Consider the following 23,819-nt stretch of genomic DNA (forward strand, 5'->3'; position numbering starts at 1 on the left):
TGTACTGACAAGCAGGCAGGACTGAAGCGCCATCTCCACTCTGAGAAGTGGCTCTGCAGGGCACAGAAGTGCCCTTGAGAGCCTCACTATGAAATGGCACTGAGGTGAAAACAGGGTTATAAAAACTCAGTTTCCCAAGATGCCCCACACCTGAGTTCCTCAGTAAGGACTGGTGGGCCACCTCCTGGTGCCTTGAGTCCTGGTGGGAAGCAATGGGCCGCTATGAGCTTTTTCTGGGACTGTCTCCAGGACTCTGAACCTGACCTATTTCTTAAGCACTAGATAGCCTGAGAACTCCACATGCAGAGCCTGCAGAGTAGAGTGTGCCAGCCAGGCAGAGAGACAGGGCTGCTCCTTCTTCATTACAGGGTTCTCACACTGCCTACCCACCACAGGCCTGACTTGGACTGGGTCTTCTGTGATCTACTTACCATGGAGTGGCCCAGAAGGAAGACAGGAAGCCCTGGGTAGTCTTTCTGCATGATATCCACATGCTGTAATACATCCCTGATGAAAACGTGGAAGTCGGACACTACCATCCTTTCCCCTTCGCTCTGTCCATGGCCAACTAGAAGGGAATGGGAGATGAGAGAACTGCAGTTACCAGGGGGTTAACTCTTGCCCAAGCTCAGTGGTTTCCTCACCAGTATTACAGCTACTCTATTAAAAACCTGAATGGATCATCACATTGAACATGGGAATAAGTCTCCCCTCCATTGCACATATTAGGAATTTGAGGCAAAGGGTGGTTAGGAACTCGCCCAAGATCACACAGTCAGGAAATGAACCATACTTCAAACCCTGTCCACAAAGCCAGGATGTCTTCCCTGTGGCCATTTCCAAGGAAGAAAGCAATGCAGGTACAAAGAGAACCTCACCAAGCCTGATTTTCTGCAAAGTGGGCAGGAGTAAGACACGAGGCTCAGAATCTTCCTGGGTTTTCCCAGTGCCTTGACCCTCGCAGTTGTGTTCTAATGTTAGCCTTTTACCAGAAAAAGTGTCACCTCATTTTACAGAAGATATGACAAATAAAAATAGTCAGGTGTGCTTGCTAGAAATCTTAACAAAGCAGCAATAAAACCAGGTCAGGTTCTGTCCCTCTGGGATTTTATTGGGTTGGCCAAAAAGTTTGTATGTTTTTCTTCTGTAAAATAAAAGACGCATCTTTCATTTTCACCAATAGCTTTATTGATTTAGATATTTTGAGTATGTTGGCTATCTCCCCTGTGGCATAATGTTGATTTTTCTCAATTAAGGTCTCAATTTGATCGCTATCAACATCAACTGGTTTACCCGACCATGGAGCATTGTCCAGCAAGAAACTTCCAGCGCAAAACTTCGCAAACTACTTTTGACATGTTCGACCAGTCACAGCACCTTTCCCCAACGCGGCGTAAATCTTTTTTTTTAAACTTTTCAGTTGCATTTTTACCTTTCTTGAAATAATAAAGCATAATATGCCAAAATGTTGCTTATTTTATTTTATATTCAATATTAAAATGGCTATCCAAAAAGTCACCAACGTTGATAATTTTTTAAAATGCACATATGACAGCAGTCACAATACAATCTAACAAAATTGTTTTGAATGCATTTAGAAACAACTAAGAGCTATTAGAGCCATGTGATAGAAAAAACCAAATGAACTTTTTGGCCAACACAAAATTATTTATCACATATCTGGACTGTTCATTTCCCCTGTTCTTTTCTTAGGGTATCTCTACTTTTGCCCCCTCAGAAGGACCTAAGTCGCTGTAGAAACATCACACTGACTGTGGCTTCCATATTCAGGCTGAAAGCAACTGATGTGATTGTTTGAAAATTGCAAAAAAGAAAGAGCTCTGAGAGAAAGGGGACTACACAGCAAGAGTATCTGCCCAAAACCTCCCTGCTGCTTCTTTGAGGAAGCTATTACAGTAATAATTATAATTACACTCATTTCACAGATGAGAAGGGTGAGGATTCATCATCGCCTGAAACTGACTGGCTGCTCAGACCTCAGACTCAGAAACACAGTGTGGTCAAACCGTAGACTCTTATTTTCTACGCCCCTGCCCACCTCCCCCATGTATCTCGACTCTCCCTGTGCCCAGCCCCACTGCTTCTCTGACCATTGCATGAAGCCCAGGGCCCACCAGTTCTGTCACCCTTTCAGCAGCACCCTCACTGTCAGAACATGGAGGCAGCTAGAATGCACACCTGGACTTTTGATATATGCTAATCAACCTGGTCTTGGCTGGGGTTCCCAGAGGAAATGCTGATGTACCTAGCACGATATGTTAACCTGATGTGTGTGTGTGTGGGGGGGGGGAATGAGATGTAAATGATCTACTGAATATGTTGATAAGCAAACTCACCCTCACTGAAATGTATGTTTCACAAGTATAAAAAAGGTGCCTGCAGAAGTGCGGGTGGGACTCCTACGGGCCCACAAGGAGGACCCTGAGTTCCCATTCCCCATTCCCCATTCCCTTGCTCCCCATATTCCTTGCTCCTATGGGCCCTTAAGTCAGTCTGGGAGTTGCCTCTCCCCTCCACTCCTTTCCCCCTTTTCCCTCAATAAACCCATTGCCTGATCCCACAGTGGTCTCTGGGTGATTTCTCAGAGCAAGGCTGCCCTGACACTCACTTCCTTTGCCTCTCTGAAGATTTATTTCCCTTTTAAAATTAAAATTTAATTTTGTAATATGGTAAAATATACATAATATTTATACAATCTTAACCATTTTTTTAGTGCACAGTTTAGTAATATTAAGTGCATTCCCTTAGCCTTCAACACCAATCATCATCAGAACTTTTTCATTTTCCCAAACTTACTCCATACTCATTGTTACAGGCTGAATTATGTGCACCACCACTCCCCTGCAATCCATATGTTGAAGTCCTAACCTCCAGTGACTATGTGGAAGCAGGACCCTTGAAGAAGTACTTAAGTTAAAATGAGGTCACTAGGGAGGCCTTAATCCAATAGGACTGGTGTCCTTATACGAAGAGATTAGGACACAGACACACAGAGGGAAGATCATGTGAGGATGCAGGAAGAAGATGGCCATTTGCAAATGAAGGAGAGGCCTCAGTGAAACTACCCCTGCCAATGCCTTGATCTCTGACTTTCAGCTTCTAGAACTGTGAGAGAATAAGTGTTGTGTAAGCCACCCAGTCTGTGGTACTTTGTTGTGGCAGCCTGAGCTGATTAATCCCACCATTAAACATTTACTCCTGGTTCTCCTCCCCACAGCCCTTGGAACCCACCATTCCACTTTCTGTCTCTATGAATTTGACTACCCTAAGAATCTCCTGTAAGTGGAATAATATAATTTTGTCTTTTTGTGACCAGCTTATATCATTTAGCATAATGTCCTCAAGGTTCATTCTTGTTATAGCATGTGTCAGAATTTCCTTCTTTTTTAAAGGCTGAATATTCCATTGTATGCATATACCTACCATATTTTGTTTATCTAGTCAACTGTCAATGGACACTTAGGTTGCTTCTATCTCTTGGCTATTGTGGATAAAGCTGCTATGAACATGAGTGTACAAATATCTGTTCAAGTTACTGCTTTCAGTTCTTTTGGGTGTAGAAACAGAAGTGGGATTGTTGGGTCATATGATGATTCTGTTTACCTTTTTGAGGAATAACCCCTCCAAGTTCTGAGCTGAAAGATCTTTCACTTTAGACTCAGCCCACAGCTGTCCTTTTTCAGTTAATTCTGTGAGGGCTGGATGAACATGAGTTTGTGAGCCAGGCAACACCAGACCTATTGCCTCTTTACCTATATTTGGTTGCCAAACAAATTTGCCTCAGCATCTCCTCCAAATGTCTCTATTACCCTAAAGCCTGTAAACATACCTCCTGACTTTGAGCAGATAATATCACTCTCTTCTTTTTTGAGAATATGGGACCATCCAACATGGCTCTCCTCACCCTTCTCCCCTGAGAAGGTTTCCTTCTTCACCAAGGTAGTCTTCCTGGTCCTAGTCACTACTGGCCCAGCTTTCCTCTCTCTGCTCTCCTCCCTATCTTCTCTCTCCTCTCTCTTTTCCTTTGCCCTCTACTCTCCCTCTTTTCCCCCTATGCCCTCCTTTCTTCTCTCTCTCCCTCTTTCCCTCTTTTCCCTCCCCTCTTCTCCTCCCCCTCCCTCTCTCCTCTCTCCCTCCCTGCTTCATCCTTCAGGCTATGCAACCACCATCTTTTTTTATCCGTTTCTCCTAGTCTTTAAAGAGTGAACTACACTCATTGCCCTTTCCGACCTCATCCTCTTTATAACCTGCTGTAGTTCTACCCTGATGTCAGGAATTGCCAGAGACCCCGGCTGGCCACATGCAATGGCGTTGCCTTTATCTTCATTCTTCCACTCTCATTTATACACTGTACCCCACCCATGCTGTCTTAGTGGACACTGTCACTGGGCTCCAGTGAAAATGAACTTCCTTGGTTTTCTTCCATCTCACTGCTTTTTCTCTGTCTCCTTTCCCTTGCTGACTTGCGTACTACTTCATTCATACATTTTTTTTTAATTAAAAAAATGCATTTTAGAAGAGAATTCATTCACATGGTTCAAAAATCTAAGTGGTAAAAAACAGGTGTACATTGAACACTTTTCTTGCCACTGGATTCTTTCTTCTTCCCCTAAGTTCTTCTCCAAGTATCTCCTGTCTCCTTCCAGTGTTTCTTTATAAGCAAATACAAATATATATTCTGACTTTTGCCCCTTTTAAAAGCATTAAGAAACATATACTATGTATATCCTGATCTGCATCTTGCTTTGTTCACCTGACAATGTCCTAAAGATCTTTCAACATTTCAAATAGAATTTCTCCCCAGTTTTTTCCTCCAGCTTTTCAATACAAAAGTTTTCTAAGACACAGAACATGGGAAGAATATTACAATAAACACCCACAAGCCTATTCTCTTTATTCAACAGTTGTCAACACTGTATTTGCTTTATGCATACATATTTGTAAATTTTAAAATGGCTGAATCATTTAAAGTAAGTTGTAGATTTTAATAATTGGCAAATCTGAGTATAGGATATACAGAGGTTATTTGCAGGATTCTTGCAAACTTCCAGTAAACTGAAATGATTTCTTTTATAAAAGTAAGTCATAACTATCATGACACTCCATCCCTAGACACTTGAGTGTGCATCTTCTAAAACACACATTCCCCTCATAACTACAATGCTACTTTCCCTCCTGTGTAAATTCAGAGTAGCTCCCTAATATCTCATATTCAGTCCAAATTCAAATTTCCCAATTGTCTCTAAGTATTTTATAGTTTTTTTTTAACAACTAGGATACAAAGTTCATAAATTGTATTTGATTGTGTTTCTTTAGTGTCTTAATCTCAAACATTCTCTTTAATTTTAAAGAGGCTAGGCCAGTAGAACGTCCTACATTCTGGATGTGATTGGTTTACTCTCATGGTGCTCCTGTGTTCCTATTATTGGTCAAGCACTTTCTTGCTTTCTGGCATGAGCATCTCTAACTTCCCTAAATTTCCCTGCCCCAGAACTAGAATTAAGCATTTCTCTAAGGAACCCCATTTCTTTTTAGTTGGAATGGTGTTTATTTATTTATTTATTTATTTAGTTAGTTAGTTATTTTAGTGTGAAATCGTGTTTTAATATGAATATTTAAATGCCGGGGTGCTCAGTACCATCAGGATGCCATAGTATCTGTGCCCTCTCAGTGGGCAGAGCTAGGAAACCTAAATTTTTTCAAAATCACAAGTTCATATTGGTATTTTTAGTTAAAAATTAGTGCTCCAGGGTTTTCTTAACTTCTCTGATTTTATATTTTATCTTCTTTTCCTGACACTGAAAATGTTAGTTGCTAACAGCATTAACATATTTACTCAGTTGTGGTATTAACAATATACAGCATAGTTTCAAAGTCATAATATCAATATTACCACCAACAATAACATTTTTTTGCATTTCCTTTTGTCCTTAGAAAATAATTCAATTCTGATATGGCCAGAGTGTTGTGTTTAGAGTTCAATTATAACACATATGCCATAATTATTTTCTGTGTGCTCATGTTACTAATTTGATATACAATTAGGTTCATTAATTTCAAATTAAATTTTTTTCCAATTGTGGGTTTTGCTTTTTTGCTTTTTAACTTAATTTTCTTTTCTGAATATGAAAACTTTACCTGGTACAAAATTCAGAAACAAAATATTTTTGTAAAAGACTCATTCAGTGAAGTCTTTCTCCTACTCCTGTCTCCTCCACCTCTCCCCTCTTGTTCCCTATAGTTAATCATTTTAATTGTTTTTTGGTTTTTCCTCAAAACATTTCTTTTTTCAAAGATAAGGAAATTATCTATCTATCTTTATCTTCATTTCCCCTCCTTTTTTGCATCAAAGGTAGCATGCCACAGTTTATCCTCCTCTATATCAGGTATTTTTAAAAATCATTTTCTGGAGATTACTTCATATCACAAACAGGCCCCAGAGCTTTTCTTCAATCTGTTATACTGTTGCATAGTACTCTTTTGTGTGGGTGATTATATAGTACAAGCAGCCTCTTACTGACAAATAATTTCATTACATCCAATCTCTTGTTTTTAAACATTTAACTCTAATAAATAACCTTGGACTGTTTTCTTTCATTTTTGTGAAGGTGTACCTTCAGGGTATATGCTTAGATGCAGGGCTGCTTGGTTATATATATAATTTTGGTAGATATTGCCAAATTCCCCTTCAGATGGAATGTGCTGTCTCACTTTATCCACAAGGTACAAAAGAGAGAGGGCCTGTTTCTCTTGGCCTTACAAAACATCTTGTTTGCTGTTTAGATTTTGCTCATATAATACAAGAGAAAGAGTAGGTTGAATATCTTCTCATATTTTAAGATCGATTTGCACTTTTTTTTGTACACTGAGAATTCATATCTTTGCTTATTCTACCAGGGTTTTGTATTTCTTCTTGATATTTAAAAGCTCTTTGTATATTAGTCATTTGCCTTTTGACTTTTTCATGTTGTGCATGCAGAAGATTGTTATTTAAAAAAATTTTTTTGTCCTCACCTGAGGACATTTTTCCCTTGCTTTTAGAGAGAGATGAAGGGAGAAAGAGAAAAAAGAAACATCAGCGTGAGAGAGCAACATCGACTGGTAGCCTCCCATTCACCCCAAGCAGGGATCAAAAGCACAACCCTGGCATGTGCCCCAGCTGGAAATCAAACCCACAGCCCTTCAGTATATGGGATGATGCTCCAACCAACTGAGCTACACCTGCCAGGGAGAAGATTGTTATTTTTAAAAAGTAAAATTATCAATCTTTTCTTTTCATGGCTTCTGAATTTTGATTCTTGTTAATAAGGGCCCTGTTTATCCCAGGGTTATAAAGGAATTCAGCCATATTTTCTGTGAGTTCTTTTCTTAATTTCATTTCATTTTTTTGTGCTAACACACATAAAATACAATTTTCCATTAACCATTTTAAAGTGTCCAGTTCAGAGGCATTAAGTACATTTACATTGTTGTACAACCATCACCAGCATCTATCTCCAGATATGGTTTCATTTTTCACATGTTAATCTTTGATCCATTTGGAGTTTATCTTGGTATATGGTGTGAGACAGGGATCTCTTTCCCTATGGTTGTTCTTTTCAAAAATTGAGGTGAAATTCACATAATATAAAATTAACCATTGTAGCCCTGACTGGTGTGGTTCAGTTGGTTGAGTGTCATCCCACAAAGTGAAAGGTTGCTGGTTCGATTCCCGGTCAGGGCATATGTCTAGGTTGTGGGTTTGGTTCCTGGTCGGGGCACATGTGAGAAGCAACTGATTGATGTTTCTCTCTCACATCAATGTTCTTCTCCCTCACTTTCTCCTTCCCTTCCCACTCTCTAAAAAGAAATAAATAAAATCTTAAAAAAATAAATAAAAATCTTTTAAAAAACTATTGTAAAGCATACCAAGAGAGCGGCATTTAGTATATCCACAATGTTGTTTGACTACCACCTCTATCAAGTTCCAAAATGCAGAAGGATCTTAATTGTCTTAACAGAATTTATTTAAAAAGTCCTTCATTACTTAACTGAATTATGAAAGTTACCTTTTCACTATAATCTATTTCGGGATTTCTGCTCAGTTCCACTGGTCTGCTTATTCACAAGTCAGCCCTTATTATTAAGGCATTGTAGTGCCTATCACATCTACAAATTATGTCAGGAGACTGCTGGTCACTCTACAAGCTCTCTCTTGTTCATGTCCACACCTCCCATGCTTTGACTCTCATCCTAAGGTAGATGTCTCCCAGTTTTACTGTCGCTGGCTCTGGATTCTTTCCAGGGCTGAAAATCCACCTTGCCAACCCCAGTCAGAAAGATTCTCTTGGCTGTCCCATGGTTCCTCAAACTGCATCTAAATGGCTCTCCTCTTGGGTCCCATATCATGGTAATGACACTCATCATCCTCTGAATCATTCAGACTCAAAATAGGGCCGCCATTCTTGATTTTAATTCTATCCCTGTGTCCAGCTGGTCCCAAAATTCTTTTGGATTTCTAGATCCACGACCTTTTGAGTCAGTCTCCTTCTTTGCACTCCTATATTACTTGCAGGGGTTGAGACACTTCTAGCATTTTAGCTGGAAATAGCTTCCTAACCAGTCCCTACTCTGCCTCAAGCTCCCCCTGCTCTAACCCACTTTACACTGTCCTGCCTCCTTTCCTCGAAGCTGCTCTGATCTCGCAAGGGTCTGACTGTCCCACTATTTCAAAACTCAGTCCAAGGATTCCAGCCCAACATTTGAGGTCTTCACTAAAGGCTTTTGCTGGTCCCTCTGCCTTGCTAGAAGGCACAATCCCATTCACACATACCTGCCCACTGTTTCTCAAAGCACATCCATACCTTCCTGCCCTGTGTCTCTCATTGAACACCCCTCTGCTATGGTACCCCTCACCCCTGCACCAGACCAGAAGCTAAGTCCTTTAAGGCCCATATCAAATGCTATCACTTCTATGGTGTCAATTCCCTCAACACCGGTGTAAATTTTTTCCTTCCATACCCCAAAGCATTTCTTATCTCTATCACATGTGAGTTGATTGGAGTTCCTCCTTTTTCTCTCTTCTAGCACCACCCCTCCCTTGTGGACTGAGAGTCCAAAGAGCCAGGGTGACAAATAGCTCTAATTACAGAGTGAAGGCACCAAACTGTACTGTGCAGTGGAGGATTCTAAGGTAAGTCTGACTAGGCTGGGCAGAAAAGAGCACTGTGAGCAATTAGTGATGTCTGCCATGTGATTAGTGATGCATACGATGGACTAGAGAAGGAGGTTCAGCACGCGTGTGCCCCATATTTGACAGGACTGTCCTTGAGAGTAAGGATCATGTTTTATTCATCTGCATATTCCTCAAGGCTCCTTGCACAGGTATGGTTTGATAAATGCCTGTTGAAATGAATTGTAGACAGTAGTTTCATCATGGTCACTCACCAAAGAGATTCAGCTCTGTTCCTCCAGCTAGAGCTGATGTGATACATTTCCTTTCCTCCCACGTAAGCCAATCTGCTGAGGAGCAGTTCTGCAAGTGAGGAGGGACACCTCCAAAAAACGGATTTATTTATAAAAAGTTGTGTATTTATTCTTACATGTTTAAACTTCAGTTGCCTTCAAAGTACTCCCCATTTGTTGCAATGCATCTGTTGAGACTTTTTTCCACTGCTCAAACCAGTCTTGAACTCATCAATTTTGGTGCATTTTAGTGCTCCTGCTGTTTTTTTGTTTCACCTTTTCTACATTGGCAAAATATTTCTCTTCGAGGACTTTTTTCATCCAGGTAAACAAAAACAGTTGGTTGGGGTGTGATCCAGTGAGTAGAGATGTTGGGCTATGCGGGGCATGCCATTTTTTGTCAACAACTGCTGAACACTCAGTGCAGGGTGGGCAGGTGTGCTTGTAAAACACCCATCATGAAATGGGCAAATGTATTGAAAGAGTCTTTTAAAAAGTCACTGAAGCCAAACGCAGCCTCTTATGACAATGCCAGCTTGTATGCTGATACAGATGGGTTCCTAGAACACTCACCTAATGGGAAAAACCTGTACTTCAAGGGACTCCAGAAGATACCTTCCAGAAGATAATTCTGGTTTTTTTGGGCGTTCCCCCTTGCATACAATTAAATTCTTCTTTTCCTAGTACTTTTTAAAAGAAGAACCTTAGCCACAGACCTTAATCCAGTGTATTTTCAGTTTCATTTACTCTGCTATGTACTATGTTTTTTAATTTTCTCTATTTCTATGCTTTACCACTTCCCAGGTTTACTATTTCCTGGAGATATGAAAGACTTGCTTGTGAGCTAGCCTTTCAAATGTAAACTGACCAAACCAGAGCTCACACTCCCAAAACACCTCCTCTATGGGCTCTCACACTCGGGGTATTTTCCTGTCCTGATAAACCAGAAGAAGGAACCAGACAACTAGGGACAGCCCTACACTCCAGAGCTTGCTGAAGTGATTCAAACTAGCCCACCCTGAGCCTGCCTTGATGGTTCCTTCATGTAGAAATCACAATTAAGGCTCTTGCCCATGTTCCCCACTCCCTATAACTGACCCTGGTGGTTCCCTGCATGGACCAGCATTGTAAACATGTCTTCTTCCTTCATGACAGTCATTTCTGTGTCTGTGTGTCTTTTTTTTTCAGTATATTTTTTATTGATTATGTTGTTACAGTAGTCCCAATTTTCTTTCCCTTTGCTCCCCTCTGCCCAGTACTCTCGATCCCTCCAGCAATCCCACCCCGCTTCGTTCATGTCCATAGGTCATGCATATAAGTTCTTTGGCTTCACCCTTTCCTATACTATTCTTAACCTCCCTCTGTCTATTTTGCACCAACCAATTGTGCTTCTTAATCCCTGCACCATTTCCCCATTTCTCTCCCTTCCCCCTCCTAGCTGACAGCCCTCCAAACGATCCCCATACCAATGATTCTGTTCCTATTCTGGTTTGCTTAGTTGGATTTCGTTTTGAATTTTTTGATTCAGTTGTTGATAGTTGTGAGTTTGTTGTTATTTTAATATTCATAATTCTGACCTTCTTTTTCTTAAGTGAGTCCATTTGACATTTCATATAATAATGGCTTGGTGATGATGAACTTCTTTAGCTTTACTTGTCTGGGAAGCACTTCATCTGCCCTTCCATTCCAAATGATAGCTTTGCTGGACAGAGTATTCTTGGTTGTAGGTCCTTCCTTTTCATCACATTGAATACTTCTTGCCAGTCCCTTCTTGCCTGCAAAGTTTCTTTTGAGCAAGCAGTTGACAGTCTCTTAGGCACCCCTTTGTAGGTAACTCTCTGCTTCTCTCTTGCTGCTTTTAAGATTCTCTCTTTATCTTTCATTGTTGGCATTTTAATTATGATGTGTGTTGGTGCGGTCCTCTTTGGGTCTAGCTTGTTTGGGACTCCCTGTGCCTCCTGAACTTGTATGTCTATTTCTTTTGCCAAATTTTGGAAGTTTTACTTCATTATTTTTTCACATAAGTTTTCAATTTCTTGCTCTTTCTCTTCTCTTTCTGGCACCCCTATGATTCAGATGTTGGTATGTTTAAAGTTGTTCCAGAACTTCTTAAGCCTCTCCTCATTTATTTCAATTCTTGTTTCCTCATTCTGTACTGGTTGATTGTTTTCTTCTTCCTTATGTTCCAAATTATTGATTTGAACTCCAGTTTCGTTCCCCTTACCATTGGTTTTGTGTGGATTTTCTTTTGTTTCATTTAGCATAGCCTTCACTTCTTCCCTTATGCATTTGCCATACTTAAGTATATCTGTCAAGCCTGTAAGCATCTTTATTACCAGTGTTTTGAACTCTGCATCTGTTAGGTTTGCTATCTCCTTGTCTGTTTGGTTGGCTATTTCCTCATTGTTTAATTCTCCCACTGGAACCTTAATCCATTCCTTCTTTTGGGCCATACTTCTCTGTCTCCTCATCTTGACAGGTTCCTGTGTTTGTTTGCCTCTGTGTCTTAGGTAGAGGTGTCACTCCTGTTATGTTGTAAGGGGCACAGCCTTAGGTATTCATCAGTACCAACAACCCATTTCACCACAATGTGTCACTGTGTATGGGGGTGGGGTCTGAGAGGCAACAGTGCCACCCACCCAGCACTTGCCCCTCCTCCAGGCACTTCTCCTACTTCAACATGGGACTGGCACCTCTCTAGCTCTTGCCCTGGCTGTTGTTCCAGAATGGGCGTGTCTGCAGATGTTCCAGGTCCATGGGAGCTCTTTAAATAAGCAGACTCTGCTGAGAGACCAGCAGTTTCTTGCACAGTCAGAAGCAATGAGGTTTCATTTTCCCCAGAGCTGGGACCATGAGCTATGCAATCTGGTGTGGTTCTTGGAGTGCTCCCAAGGTGTCCCTCTCAACTTTTTAAAACATGTGGTTGTGCTTTCCGCTGGCCTGCCACTGCCACTGCTGCTGCCACGACCACACTGTGTCCTCTCCGCCCCAGTTATGCCTCTCCTACCTGTCTGGATGAGTATTTCTTCTTTACATTTTTGTTTGTTGGACTTCCACACAGTTTGATTTTCTGGAACTTCTGGTTGTCTCTAGTTTTGAGGTAGTTGTATTCCTTCTTAGTCGTGGAGGGAGATGCAGCGTGCTTGTCCAGGCCTCCACCTTGGCTGGAAGTTCTGTCTGTGAGTCTTAACATACCTGATTAAAACAAATCCCCAGCACCCTTAAAATACTCTAGCACTATGTTTGATGCAAAATAAGCACTTAATAATTCTTTCTTGAGTGATTAAATGATCCCAGGCTTGTTCACATACAAGATGTTTCTACCTGAAAATAACTTTCCATGCTACTACCATGTGCAAAGAGAGAGATCACTGGGAAGTCGTCAGCAGCCGTCCGTCTCGAGAGACGATGGTGTAGCTTCTTAAGAGTCTATCTGCACCGCCGAGAATGGCTGTGCAGTCCGACTCGGGAGTGACACGGTATCTGTCTCCTCCCGTGTTGAATCGACATCTTGCGATGACACTGGAGTGTCCTCTCCAGTGAAGCTGAAGCTACAGAGCCTGGGCAGGGTGATATGGAGGGTCTGCTGTTGCCCATGCAGCAGACCCCCCCTCTCTTTGCAGCTGAAGGATCCAAGGGAAAGACGGAGTCAATACAGCTTGGCTTCAGGTGCGCCGCAGGAGTTGCCGGTGTTGACTACAACGTCAAACCGCCTTAGGGACTCCGGCTCCGGATTTTCTGTCGGGGTTTACTCCCTTAGCCTTTCCCCTGAAGAGGTATGCCGCAAGGCAGCGGAGGTTTTTTGGAATCAGAGTTTTCCTTCTCTGATGTGCCCTGACTGGAAGATCGAACCAGCGACACTTAGCTCGCAGGCCGACGCTCAATCCACTGAGCCAAACCAACCAGGTCTATCACTGGGAAGTAAGTATATAGAAAGCTGATAATACTATTAGTACTAGAAGAGGAAGGGATGAATATCCTATTTCCCTTTTCTTAGGGAACTGATTATACTTAGAGTTTCCTTCCTTCCTTCCATGAGATTTTTTATAAGAATTTATTTGAGCCAAACTGATGACATACGCCAGGGAGCAAGATCTCAAATGCTCATTTTCTTAATAGAAGAAAAGGCTGGTAAAATACAGCCTTAAGCAAGACAAAGAGAGATTTAAGCATTCAAAACACAGTAGTAACACCTGATATTTGTGTGGCAGTGTGTAATTTACAAAGCCTCCTTTCCAGAATTTATTTCATTTGATCTTCACAACTCTGTGAATCCAGGATTATTACTCCAAATTTCTAGCTGAGAAAACTGACCCTCAGAGACAGTAGATAGAATTCAGTGAGTTAGATTCTGGACAAGGACTTGAGCGCAGACTTCAGACTACAAATCCAGTGCTTTGACTGTCATAGCTCACTGCAAAACTCAGGCAAGAACAGGAGGCTCAGAGACCAATGGAACCAAAGAAAAGCCCTTTCTAAACATATAAAGAACCTGCTTTGAAAGCACACAGCTGGCACCTTTCCTCTGAGCATGTACCCAGCGCTGCTCACACACAAGGTGAGTCCTGTGAGTGCTTGATGATCTCACACTGAGATGGGCTCACTTGCTATGTGGCTGAGCTCTTTAGCTTCTGAAAATGGTAAAACATGGAGGCTATCAGGAAGCATCATTTGGGAGCCTTCCAAATATTTGAGCGTGGGTGTGGTGGCAACATAAGGGCTGAGCAGAGACTGACACTGGAATTAATACAACAAATAGCAACGTTAGTTCACTGAGGACCATTAGTCTATTAACTTGCTGCTTACTGGTCTCTGGGAGAGTTAGCAACTTCCTGGTCTCCCTGCCCAGGCTCCTTGAGGAAGTGCAGTCTGAGCTGAACTGGTAGAATGGCCGTGTTCAAAGAAGGGGGAGGGAGAGTGAGGCTCAGACTTGGGACAGAGAGAACAAAAATTCTGGTGAGAAGAGTTATGGTGCCTTGGGGTCAGAGCCCACTGTCCAGGGGTGGCCTCTACCTGGAGGGAGAGATGAGGAGTTGAGGAGGGTTTTAGGCACAAGAATGACCTTTGCATTTTTAATAAATAGGCCTCATTGCCTTACACCTAAAAGAACTAGAAAAAGAAGAGCAAATAAAGCCAAAGGTGAGTCTAAGGAAGGAAATAATAAAGATCAGAGGGAAATAAATGAAATAGAGGCTAAAAAATAAGTACAAAAGATCAATGAAACCAAGAGCCAGTTATCTGAAAAGATAAACAAAATTAATAAATGTTTAACTAGATTCATGAACAAAAAAGAGGCCCAAAATAAATAAAATCAAAAAATGAAAGAGGAGAGAAGTGACAACTGACATTACAGAAATACAAAAGATTATAAGAAAATACTACAAACAAGTATGTACCAACAAATCAGACAACCTGGGAAAATGGATAAATTCCTAGAAACAGGCACTCTTTCAAGACTGAATCAGGAAAAAAACAGAAAGTCTGAACAGACTAATAACTACAAACAAAATTAAATCACTAGCCAATAAACTTTCAACAAGTAAAAGTCCTGGACCAGATGGCTTCACAGGTGAAATTTACTAAATATTAAAAAAAAGAATTAGTCCCTGTCCTTATCAAATTAATCTAAAAAATAGGCTTTTTACGAGGCCAGCATTACCCTGATTTGAAAACCAGAGGAAGACATTGCAAAAAAAGAAAATTAGGCACTTCCGCCCAAGATGGAAGCATAGATAGACACACAGCATTTCCCTCCACAATTAAGAAGGAATACAACTACCTCAAAACCAGAGACAACCAGAAGTGCCAGGAAATCAAGCTGCATGGAAGTCTAACAATCAAAGATAAAAAAAAAAAAAAACAAACCTCATCCAGACAGGTAGGAGGAAAGGAGCTGGGGTGGAGAGGACACAGCGTGGTGGCAGAAAGTGCAGTCACACGTTTTAAAAGTCAGAAGGGACACCTGGGGAGCGCTCCCAGCACCAGACCTGTCCGCACAGCTCACGGTTCCAGCGCCAGGGAAAAATCAAGCCTCATTGCTTCTGACTGTGCAAACCAGTGGAAGTGGGGGTGGAGGAAGAAACTGCCGGTCTCTCAGCAGAGCCTGCTTGTTTAAAGGGCCCCCACAGTCCTAGAATGTCTGCAGACCCACCCACTACGGGAACAACAGCCAGGGCAACAGCTAGAGAGGTGCCAGTCCCATATGGGAAGTGGAAAAAGTGCCTGGAAAAGGGGCGAGTGCTGAGCAAGTGGCATTGTTCCCTCTCAGACCCCTCCCCCACATACAGTGCCACAATGTGGTGAAACGGGTCGCCCGTACTGAGGAATACCGAATGATCCACCCTTTACAACATAACAGGTGTGAGATTTCTACCTAAGACACAGAGGCAAACAAACACAGGAACCAGTCAAGATGAGGAGACAGAGAAGTATGGCCCAAAAGGAGGAACAGATCAAGGTTTCAGTGGGAGAACTAAGCAACAAGGAGATAGCCAACCTAACAGATGAGGAGATAGCCAACCTAACAGACATAGAGTTCAAATCACTGGTGATAAAGATGCTCACAGGCTTGACAGATATGCTTAAGTACGGCAAATGCATAAGGGAAGAAGTGAAGGCTATGCTAAATGAAACAAAAGAAAATCCACACAAAACCAATGGTAAAGGGAAGGAAACTGGGATTCAAATCAATAACTGCGAACATAAGGAAGAAAAAAACAGTCAACCAGTACAGAATGAGGAAACAAGAATTAAAAAAAGTGAGGAGAAGCTTAGAAACTCCTGGGACAACTTTAAACATGACAACATCTGAACCATAGGGTTGCCAGAAGGAGAAGAGGAAGAGCAAGAAATTGAAAGCTTATGTGAGAATATAATGAAGGAAAACTCCCCACATTTGGTGAAGGAAATAGACACAGAAGTCCAGGAGGCAAAGAGAATCCCGAACAAGCTAGACCTATAGAGGTCACACCAAGATACATCATAATTAAAATGCCAAAGATGAAAGATAAGGAGAGAATCTTAAAAGCAGCAAGAGAAAAGCAGAGAGTTACCTACAAAGGGATGCCTAAAAGACTGTCAACTGCTTGCTCAAAAGAAACTTTGCAGGCAAGAAGGGGCTGGCAAGAAGTATTCAATGTGATGAAAAGCAAGGACCTACAACCAAGAATACTCTGTCCAGCAAAGCTATCATTTGGAATGGAAGGGCAGATGAAGTGCTTCCCAGACAAGGTAAAGCTAAAGAAGTTCGTCATCACAAGCCAATATTATATGAAATGTCAAAGGAACTTACTTAAGAATAAGAAGCTCCAAACTATGAACATTAAAATGACAACAAACTCACAACTATCAACAACTGAATCAAAAAATTAAAAACAAAATCCAACTAAGCAAACCAGAATAGAACAGAATCATAGGTATGGGGATCATTTGGAGGGTTATCTGCTGGGAGGGGGCAGGGGGAGAAATGGGGAAATGGTGCAGGGACTAAGAAGCATAACCGATTGGTACAAATAGACAGGGGGAAGTTAAGAATAATATAAGAAAGGGTGAAGCAAAGAACTTATATGCATGACCCATGGACATGAGTGAAGGGGGGTGGGATTGTTGGAGGGAAGGGGGGTACTGGGAAAGGGGAGTAACAGGGAAAATATTGGGACTACTGTAACAACATAATCAAATAAATATACTTTAAAAAAAGAAAGATAATTATAGGCCCATATATTTGATGAACATAGATGCAAATATTCTCACAAATATTAGCAAACAAAATTCAGCACTATATTAAAAAGATCATACACCATGATCAAATGGGAAATATTCCTGGGACAAAAGTTTTGTTCAATATCTGCAAATCAATTAATGTAATACACCCCAAAAACAAAATGGGTAAAAATTATATGATCATATTAATGGATAGAGAAAAAACATTGGACAAAATCCATCATCCATTTTTGATAAAGACTTTCAGCAATGTGGGAACAGAGGGAACATACCTCAACATAATAAAGGCCATATATGACAAACCCACAGCTAACATCATACTCAACAGTAAAACAACTAAAAGCATTTTCCTTAGACCAGGAACAAGACAAGGATGTCCATTTTCAACACTTCAACATAGTGTTGGAAGTCTCAGCAGCAGCAGTCAGACAAGAAAAAGAAATGGAAGGCATCCAAATTGGAAAGTAAAATATAAAACTGTTCTTATTTGCAGATGATGTGATACTATATATAGAAAACTCTAAGAAATCCACTGAAAAATTATTCAAACAACAATTAGAACTGATAAATAAATTCAATAAAATACAAACTGAATATTCAGAAACTGGTTACATTTTATATACCAATAGTAAACTATCAGAGAGAGAAATTAAAAAAAGAATACCATTTACCATTTTATTAAATAAATAAAATATCTAGGTATGAACTTAACCAAGGAGGTAAAGGACTTGTCCTCGAAAAACTGTAAGACATTGAAGAAAGAAACTGAAGAAGATACAAATAAATGGAAGCTATACCATGCTCATAGGTAAGAAGAATTAACATCACTAAAATGTCCAAACAACCCAAAGCAATCTACAGAGTCAATGAAATCCCTATGAGAACACCAATGACATGTTTCACAGAACTAGAACAAATAATCCTGATATTTATATGGAACTACAAAAGACCCCAAATATCCATTGCTAGGATTATACCCAAAGAATCCTGAAACACCAATTCAAAAGAACCTATGCACCTCTATGTTCATAGCAGCACTATTTTCAATAGCCAAGTGCTGGAAATAGCCTAAGTGCCCATAAGTGGATAAGTGGATCAAAAAACTGTGGTACATTTATACGATGGAATACTATTCAGTAGAAATAAAGAAGGAACTCCTATGTTTTGTGACAGCATGGATGGAACTGGAGAGTATTATGCTTAGTGAAATAAGCCAGGTGGTGAAAGACAAATACCATATGATCTCACCTAATACAGGAAACTAATGAACAAAAGAAACAAACGAACAAAATAGAACCAGAGCCATGGAAACAAGGAACAGACTGACAGTGATCAGAGCGGTGAGGGGAAAAAGGGGAGAAAGAAGGGGAAGGGTCTAGTAAAGGAACTAGTATAGATGACCCATGGACATGGACAATTAAATGAGGATGGACTGTGGGAGAGGGGGGAGGTGGGCAGTGCAAAGGAGAGCAAAGTGGGGAAAATGGGACAACTGTAATAGAAAAACAATTAAAAGAAAAAAGACTCCAAATAGCCAAAGCAATCTTGAGAAAGAACAAAGTTGGAGGTATCATGTTACATGGTATAAAACTATACTACAAGGCTATAGTAATCAAAACAGCATGATACTGACATAAACACCAATCATAGATCAATGGAACCAAATAGCAAGCCCAGAAATAAAACAAAATGCCTAGATAGTCAATTAATCTATGACTAAGGAGGGAAGACTATACCGTGGGGTAAAGACACTGTTTTCAATAATAGATGTTGGGAAAACTGAAGAGATACATGCAAAAAATGAAACTGACCACCTTCTTACCCCATATACAAGAATAAATTCAGAATGGATTAAAGACTTAAGTGTAAGACCTGAAACCATAAAAAGTTTAGAAAAAAAAAACATAGGGAGTAAACTCTCTGACACTGTTCTTAGTAATATTTTTTTCTGATGTATCTCCTTGAGCAAGGGAAACAAAAGAAAAATAAACAAAAGAAATATAAACAAACTACATGAAACTAAAAAGTTTCTGCACAGGAAAGGAAACGATCAACAAAACAAAAACACACCAATGTATCACCAATGAAACATCCAATAAGGGGTTAATATCCAAAATATATAAAGAACTCATACAACTTAATACCAAAAATACAGACAATCCAATTAAAAAATGGGAAGAGGACTGGAATAGACATTTCTCCAAAGAAGACATACACATGGCCAATGAGATACGGAAAGATGCTTAATGTCACTAATCATCAGAGAAATGCAAATTTAAACCACAATGAAATATCACCTCACACCCATCAGAATAGATATTATCAATAAATCAACAAAAAAGTGTTGGTGAGATTATGGAGAAAAGGAAACCCTTGTGCACTGTTGGTGGGATTGCATATTGGTGCAACCACTATGGAAAACAGTATTGAGGTTTCTTTAAAAAATTAAAAGTAGAACTAACATATGTCCAAGCAATCCCACTTCTGGATAGTTATCCAAAAAAATCCAAAACACTAATTCAAAAAGATATAAGCTTCTTTGTGTTCATTAGAGCAGTATTTACTGAAGTGCCAATTGATTGGTAATTAGATAAAGAATATGTAGTATGTATATACAATGGAATATTACTCAGCCATAAAAAATGAAATTTTGCCATTTGTAACAACATGGATGGACCTAGATGGTATCATTCTAAGTGAAATAAATCAGACAAAGAAGGACAAATACCACAAAATTTCACTTACATGCAGAATTGAAGAAAAAAATGAACAAACAAAACAGAAATAAATTTGTAGATACAGAGCACAAACTGATGATTGCAAAGTAGGAGGGGGTTTGGTGGGGTTGGATGAAAAAGATAAAGAGGTTAAGAAGTACAAATTGGCAGTCACAAAATAGTCACATGGATGTAAAGTCGTCGTCGGCAGCCGTCCGTCTCGAGAGACGATGGTGTAGCTTCTTAAGAGTCTATCTGCACCGCCGAGAATGGCTGTGCAGTCCGACTCGGGAGTGACACGGTATCTGTCTCCTCCCGTGTTGAATCGACATCTTGCGATGACGCTGGAGTGTCCTCTCCAGTGAAGCTGAAGCTACAGAGCCTGGGCAGGGTGATATGGAGGGTCTGCTGTTGCCCATGCAGCAGACCGCCCCCCTCTTCGCAGCTGAAGGATCCAAGGGAAAGACGGAGTCAATACAGCTTGGCTTCAGGTGCGCCGCAGGAGTTGCCGGTGTTGACTACAACGTCAAACCGCCTTAGGGACTCCGGCTCCGGATTTTCTGTCGGGGTTTACTCCCTTAGCCTTTCCCCTGAAGAGGTATGCCGCAAGGCAGCGGAGGTTTTTTGGAATCAGAGTTTTCCTTCTCTAATGTAAAGTACAGCATAAATAATATAGTCAATAATATAATAACTATGTATGGTTTCAGGAAGGTTCTAGACTTACTGGAGAGATCACTTTGCACATTACTTAAACTTGAAATTAATATAATGTTGAAAGTCAACTGTAATTAAAAATAAAAACATTTTTTAATTGACCCCAATTGGATAACTTTTGCCACAAGATCATCATGGAAAGTCTTGTCCAAAGTCCACCAACTATAGCTACACTTGAGTATAGAGAACCCTAAACTGGCCTTTGTTCTGACTACTAGGGGTAAGGAGGGGAGAGCTTTGCCTCTGAGCAAAGGGAGGTAGTTTAGGGTGTAGAGCTATTACCTGGGGTAGGGTGGGGTGAAGATGCAGCCAGTCAGAGAAGATCCGAAATAGGGAAGGACACAGTGATAGCTGAGGAAACCTTCTCTAGCCCCACACAGATAAGTACAACTTATTTTAATTTTTTAAATTTATTTTTAGAGATAGGGGAAGGGAGGGAGAAAGAGAGGGAGAGAAATACCAATGTGAGAGAGAAACATCAATTGGTTGCCTCTCATATGAACCCCAACTGGGGGCCAAATCTGAAACCCAGGCATGTGCCACAACTGGGAATCAAACCAGCAACCTTTTACTATGTACAACCAACTGAGCCACACTGGTGAGGGCAGAAGAGTACAGCCTTTAGCTCAAAGGCTGGCCAGCAGCATCATCTACTTTCCTTGCAGACGAGGAGACTCATCATCTACTTTCCTTGCAGATGAGGAGACTAAGACCCAAAGAAATTGAAAACTGCATGAGGCCTTGCAGTGGTGGGGCTAGATTTGATCTGAGAAAGACTGATTGTGGAGCCCATCCCTTAGCCATTGTGGACTCAACAACTGCCTCTATGTGTTACTAGTTCCCCTCCTAAATCAACCTTGAACATGTCTTACTTTGAAAATGAGGAAAGGATGTAGGCAAATGAATACGTGTTAACATCAGACCAGCACTTTCTATCACCAGCTCCTCTACCTTCTGAAAGTCAGAGAGGCAAGTCTAGAATGATGAGATTGCTCCCACAAGACATCGAGGTGCCTAGCTTCTTTTCCCATCTTCACTATGAAAGCAGTGCCATCACCTCTCTTGATGAAGAGTCTGCAGTGGGGCGCAGAGCTTCAGTTTTTCTAACCCCTAACATACATCCTTGCCACTGGGGGTTTCTGTACAAACAGAAATCTCTCATTTCTCACCTCTGCTCCTTTGGTGGTACCAATCAGATAGTATTTTCTGACCCTCAAAGGTGGCCATGTTCCAAGGCCACATTGGAGTAGTTGCTTAGCCTGTCGAAGGAACCAACTCTGTTAAAGCATAAAAGAACTAACTAGAAAAGGGGCTTTGCCCCAACTCCACAACACCCGGGTAGAGTGATCCAATGCATTATTAGTTCTTTAGCAGGCTGTTGTATTTCTTCACATTAACTGGGAGAGTTCCTCCATTCCTGATTTTCAAGGGGATCTTCCCTCCCACCACTAAGGCAGCCATGGGACATTGTGAGGTCCGAGGCAGAAACTGAGGCTCTGGAGAGCTGGCTTTGGATTTCCTGGGAACATCTGTGGTAAGGGGACAGATACTTCCTTCCACCACAGTTAAGGTACTGGCTCTGCATTCCTGGCCAACCCACAGGAGGTCAGCAAGCCCCAGGAGGAGACTCTTGCAAGACATGCGGTTCAGGTCAAAGAGACAGGCAATCATTGTGTAGCCTTTGGCCTTAAGAATCACATGACTGCCTGGAAACCTATAGTCTTCCCAAACTGAATCAAGAAGAAGCAGAAAGTCTGAATAGACCAATAACAGCTAGTGAAATTGAAGCAGTAATCAAAAAACTCCCAGCACACAAAAGCCCTGGACCGGATGGCTTCACAAGTGAATTCTACAAAACATTTAGGAAAGAACTAACTCCTATCCTTCTCAGACTATTCCAAAAGATACAAGAAGAGGGAAGACTGCCAAACTCATTCTATGAAGCCAGTATAACCCTAATTCCAAAACCAGGTCAAGACACAACAAAGAAAGAAAACTACAGGCCAATATCGCTGATGAACATAGATGCTAAAATCCTCAACAAAATATTGGCAAACCGGATCCAGCAACACATTAGAAAGATCATACACCACGATCAAGTAGGATTCATCCCAGGGATGCAAGGATGGTTTAACATTCGTAAATCAATAAACGTAATACACCACATAAACAAAATGAAAGACAAAAACCACATGATAATATCAATAGATGCAGAAAAAGCATTTGATAAAGTACAACACCCATTTATGATAAAAACTCTCAGCAAAATGGGAATAGAGGGAGCATACCTCAACATAATAAAGGCCATATATGAGAAACCTGAAGCCAACATCATACTCAATGGGCAAAAACTGAGAGCATTCCCCCTGAGATCAGGAACAAGACAAGGATGTCCGCTCTCCCCACTCCTATTCAACATAGTCTTGGAAGTTCTAGCCACCGCAATCAGACAAGAAAGAGAAATAAAAGGCATCCAAATTGGAAAAGAGGAAGTAAAACTGTCATTATTTGCAGATGACATGATAGTGTACATAGAAAACCCTATAGACTCCACAAAAAAACTACTCGACCTAATAAGTGAATTCGGCAAAATAGCAGGATACAAAGTCAATATTAAGAAATCAAAGGCATTTTTATACACCAACAATAAAAACTCAGAGATAGAAACTGAAAGAAAAATTCAATTTACCATAGCAACAAGAAAAATAAAATACCTAGGAATAAACTTAACCAAGGAGGTAAAAGACCTGTACTCAGAAAACTACATAACATTGAAGAAAGAAATTAAAGAAGATACAAATAAATGGAAGCATATACCATGCTCATGGATGGGAAGAATCAACATCATTAAAATGTCCATACTACCCAAAGCAATTTATAGATTCAATGCAATCCCTATTAAAATACCAGCAACATATTTCACAGACCTAGAACAAATACTTCAAAAATTTATATGGAACCAAAAAAGAGCCCGAATAGCCACAGCAATTTTGAGGAAGAAGAACACAGTAGGAGGAATCACAATACCTGATATCAAACTATACTACAAGGCCACGGTAATCAAAACAGTCTGGTACTGGCATAAAAACAGACATATAGATCAATGGAACAGAATAGAGAGCCCAGAAATAAACCCAGGTTCATATGGTCAACTAATATTTGACAAAGGGGGAAAGAACATCAAATGGAGTGAAAAGAGCC

At 40.7% G+C, this 23,819-nt stretch overlaps 1 protein-coding gene across 6 annotated transcripts in view; it reads right to left on the reverse strand.

Moving 5' to 3' along the window:
- Window positions 1-23,819, reverse strand: part of MGLL (monoglyceride lipase) — a 169,669-nt gene that overhangs the window by 34,146 nt on the left and 111,704 nt on the right. For all 6 annotated transcript variants that reach the window (XM_090285904.1, XM_090285902.1, XM_090285905.1 and 3 more), the window contains exon 4: window positions 432-568. In XM_090285904.1, the coding sequence (XP_090142030.1) occupies window positions 432-568 (137 nt within the window). The remainder of the gene's footprint in view (window positions 1-431; window positions 569-23,819) is intronic.

This window comes from Furipterus horrens, unplaced genomic scaffold (genome assembly GCF_987537825.1).
Source record: "Furipterus horrens unplaced genomic scaffold, mFurHor1.1.pri manual_scaffold_8, whole genome shotgun sequence".
NCBI lineage: Eukaryota > Metazoa > Chordata > Mammalia > Chiroptera > Furipteridae > Furipterus > Furipterus horrens.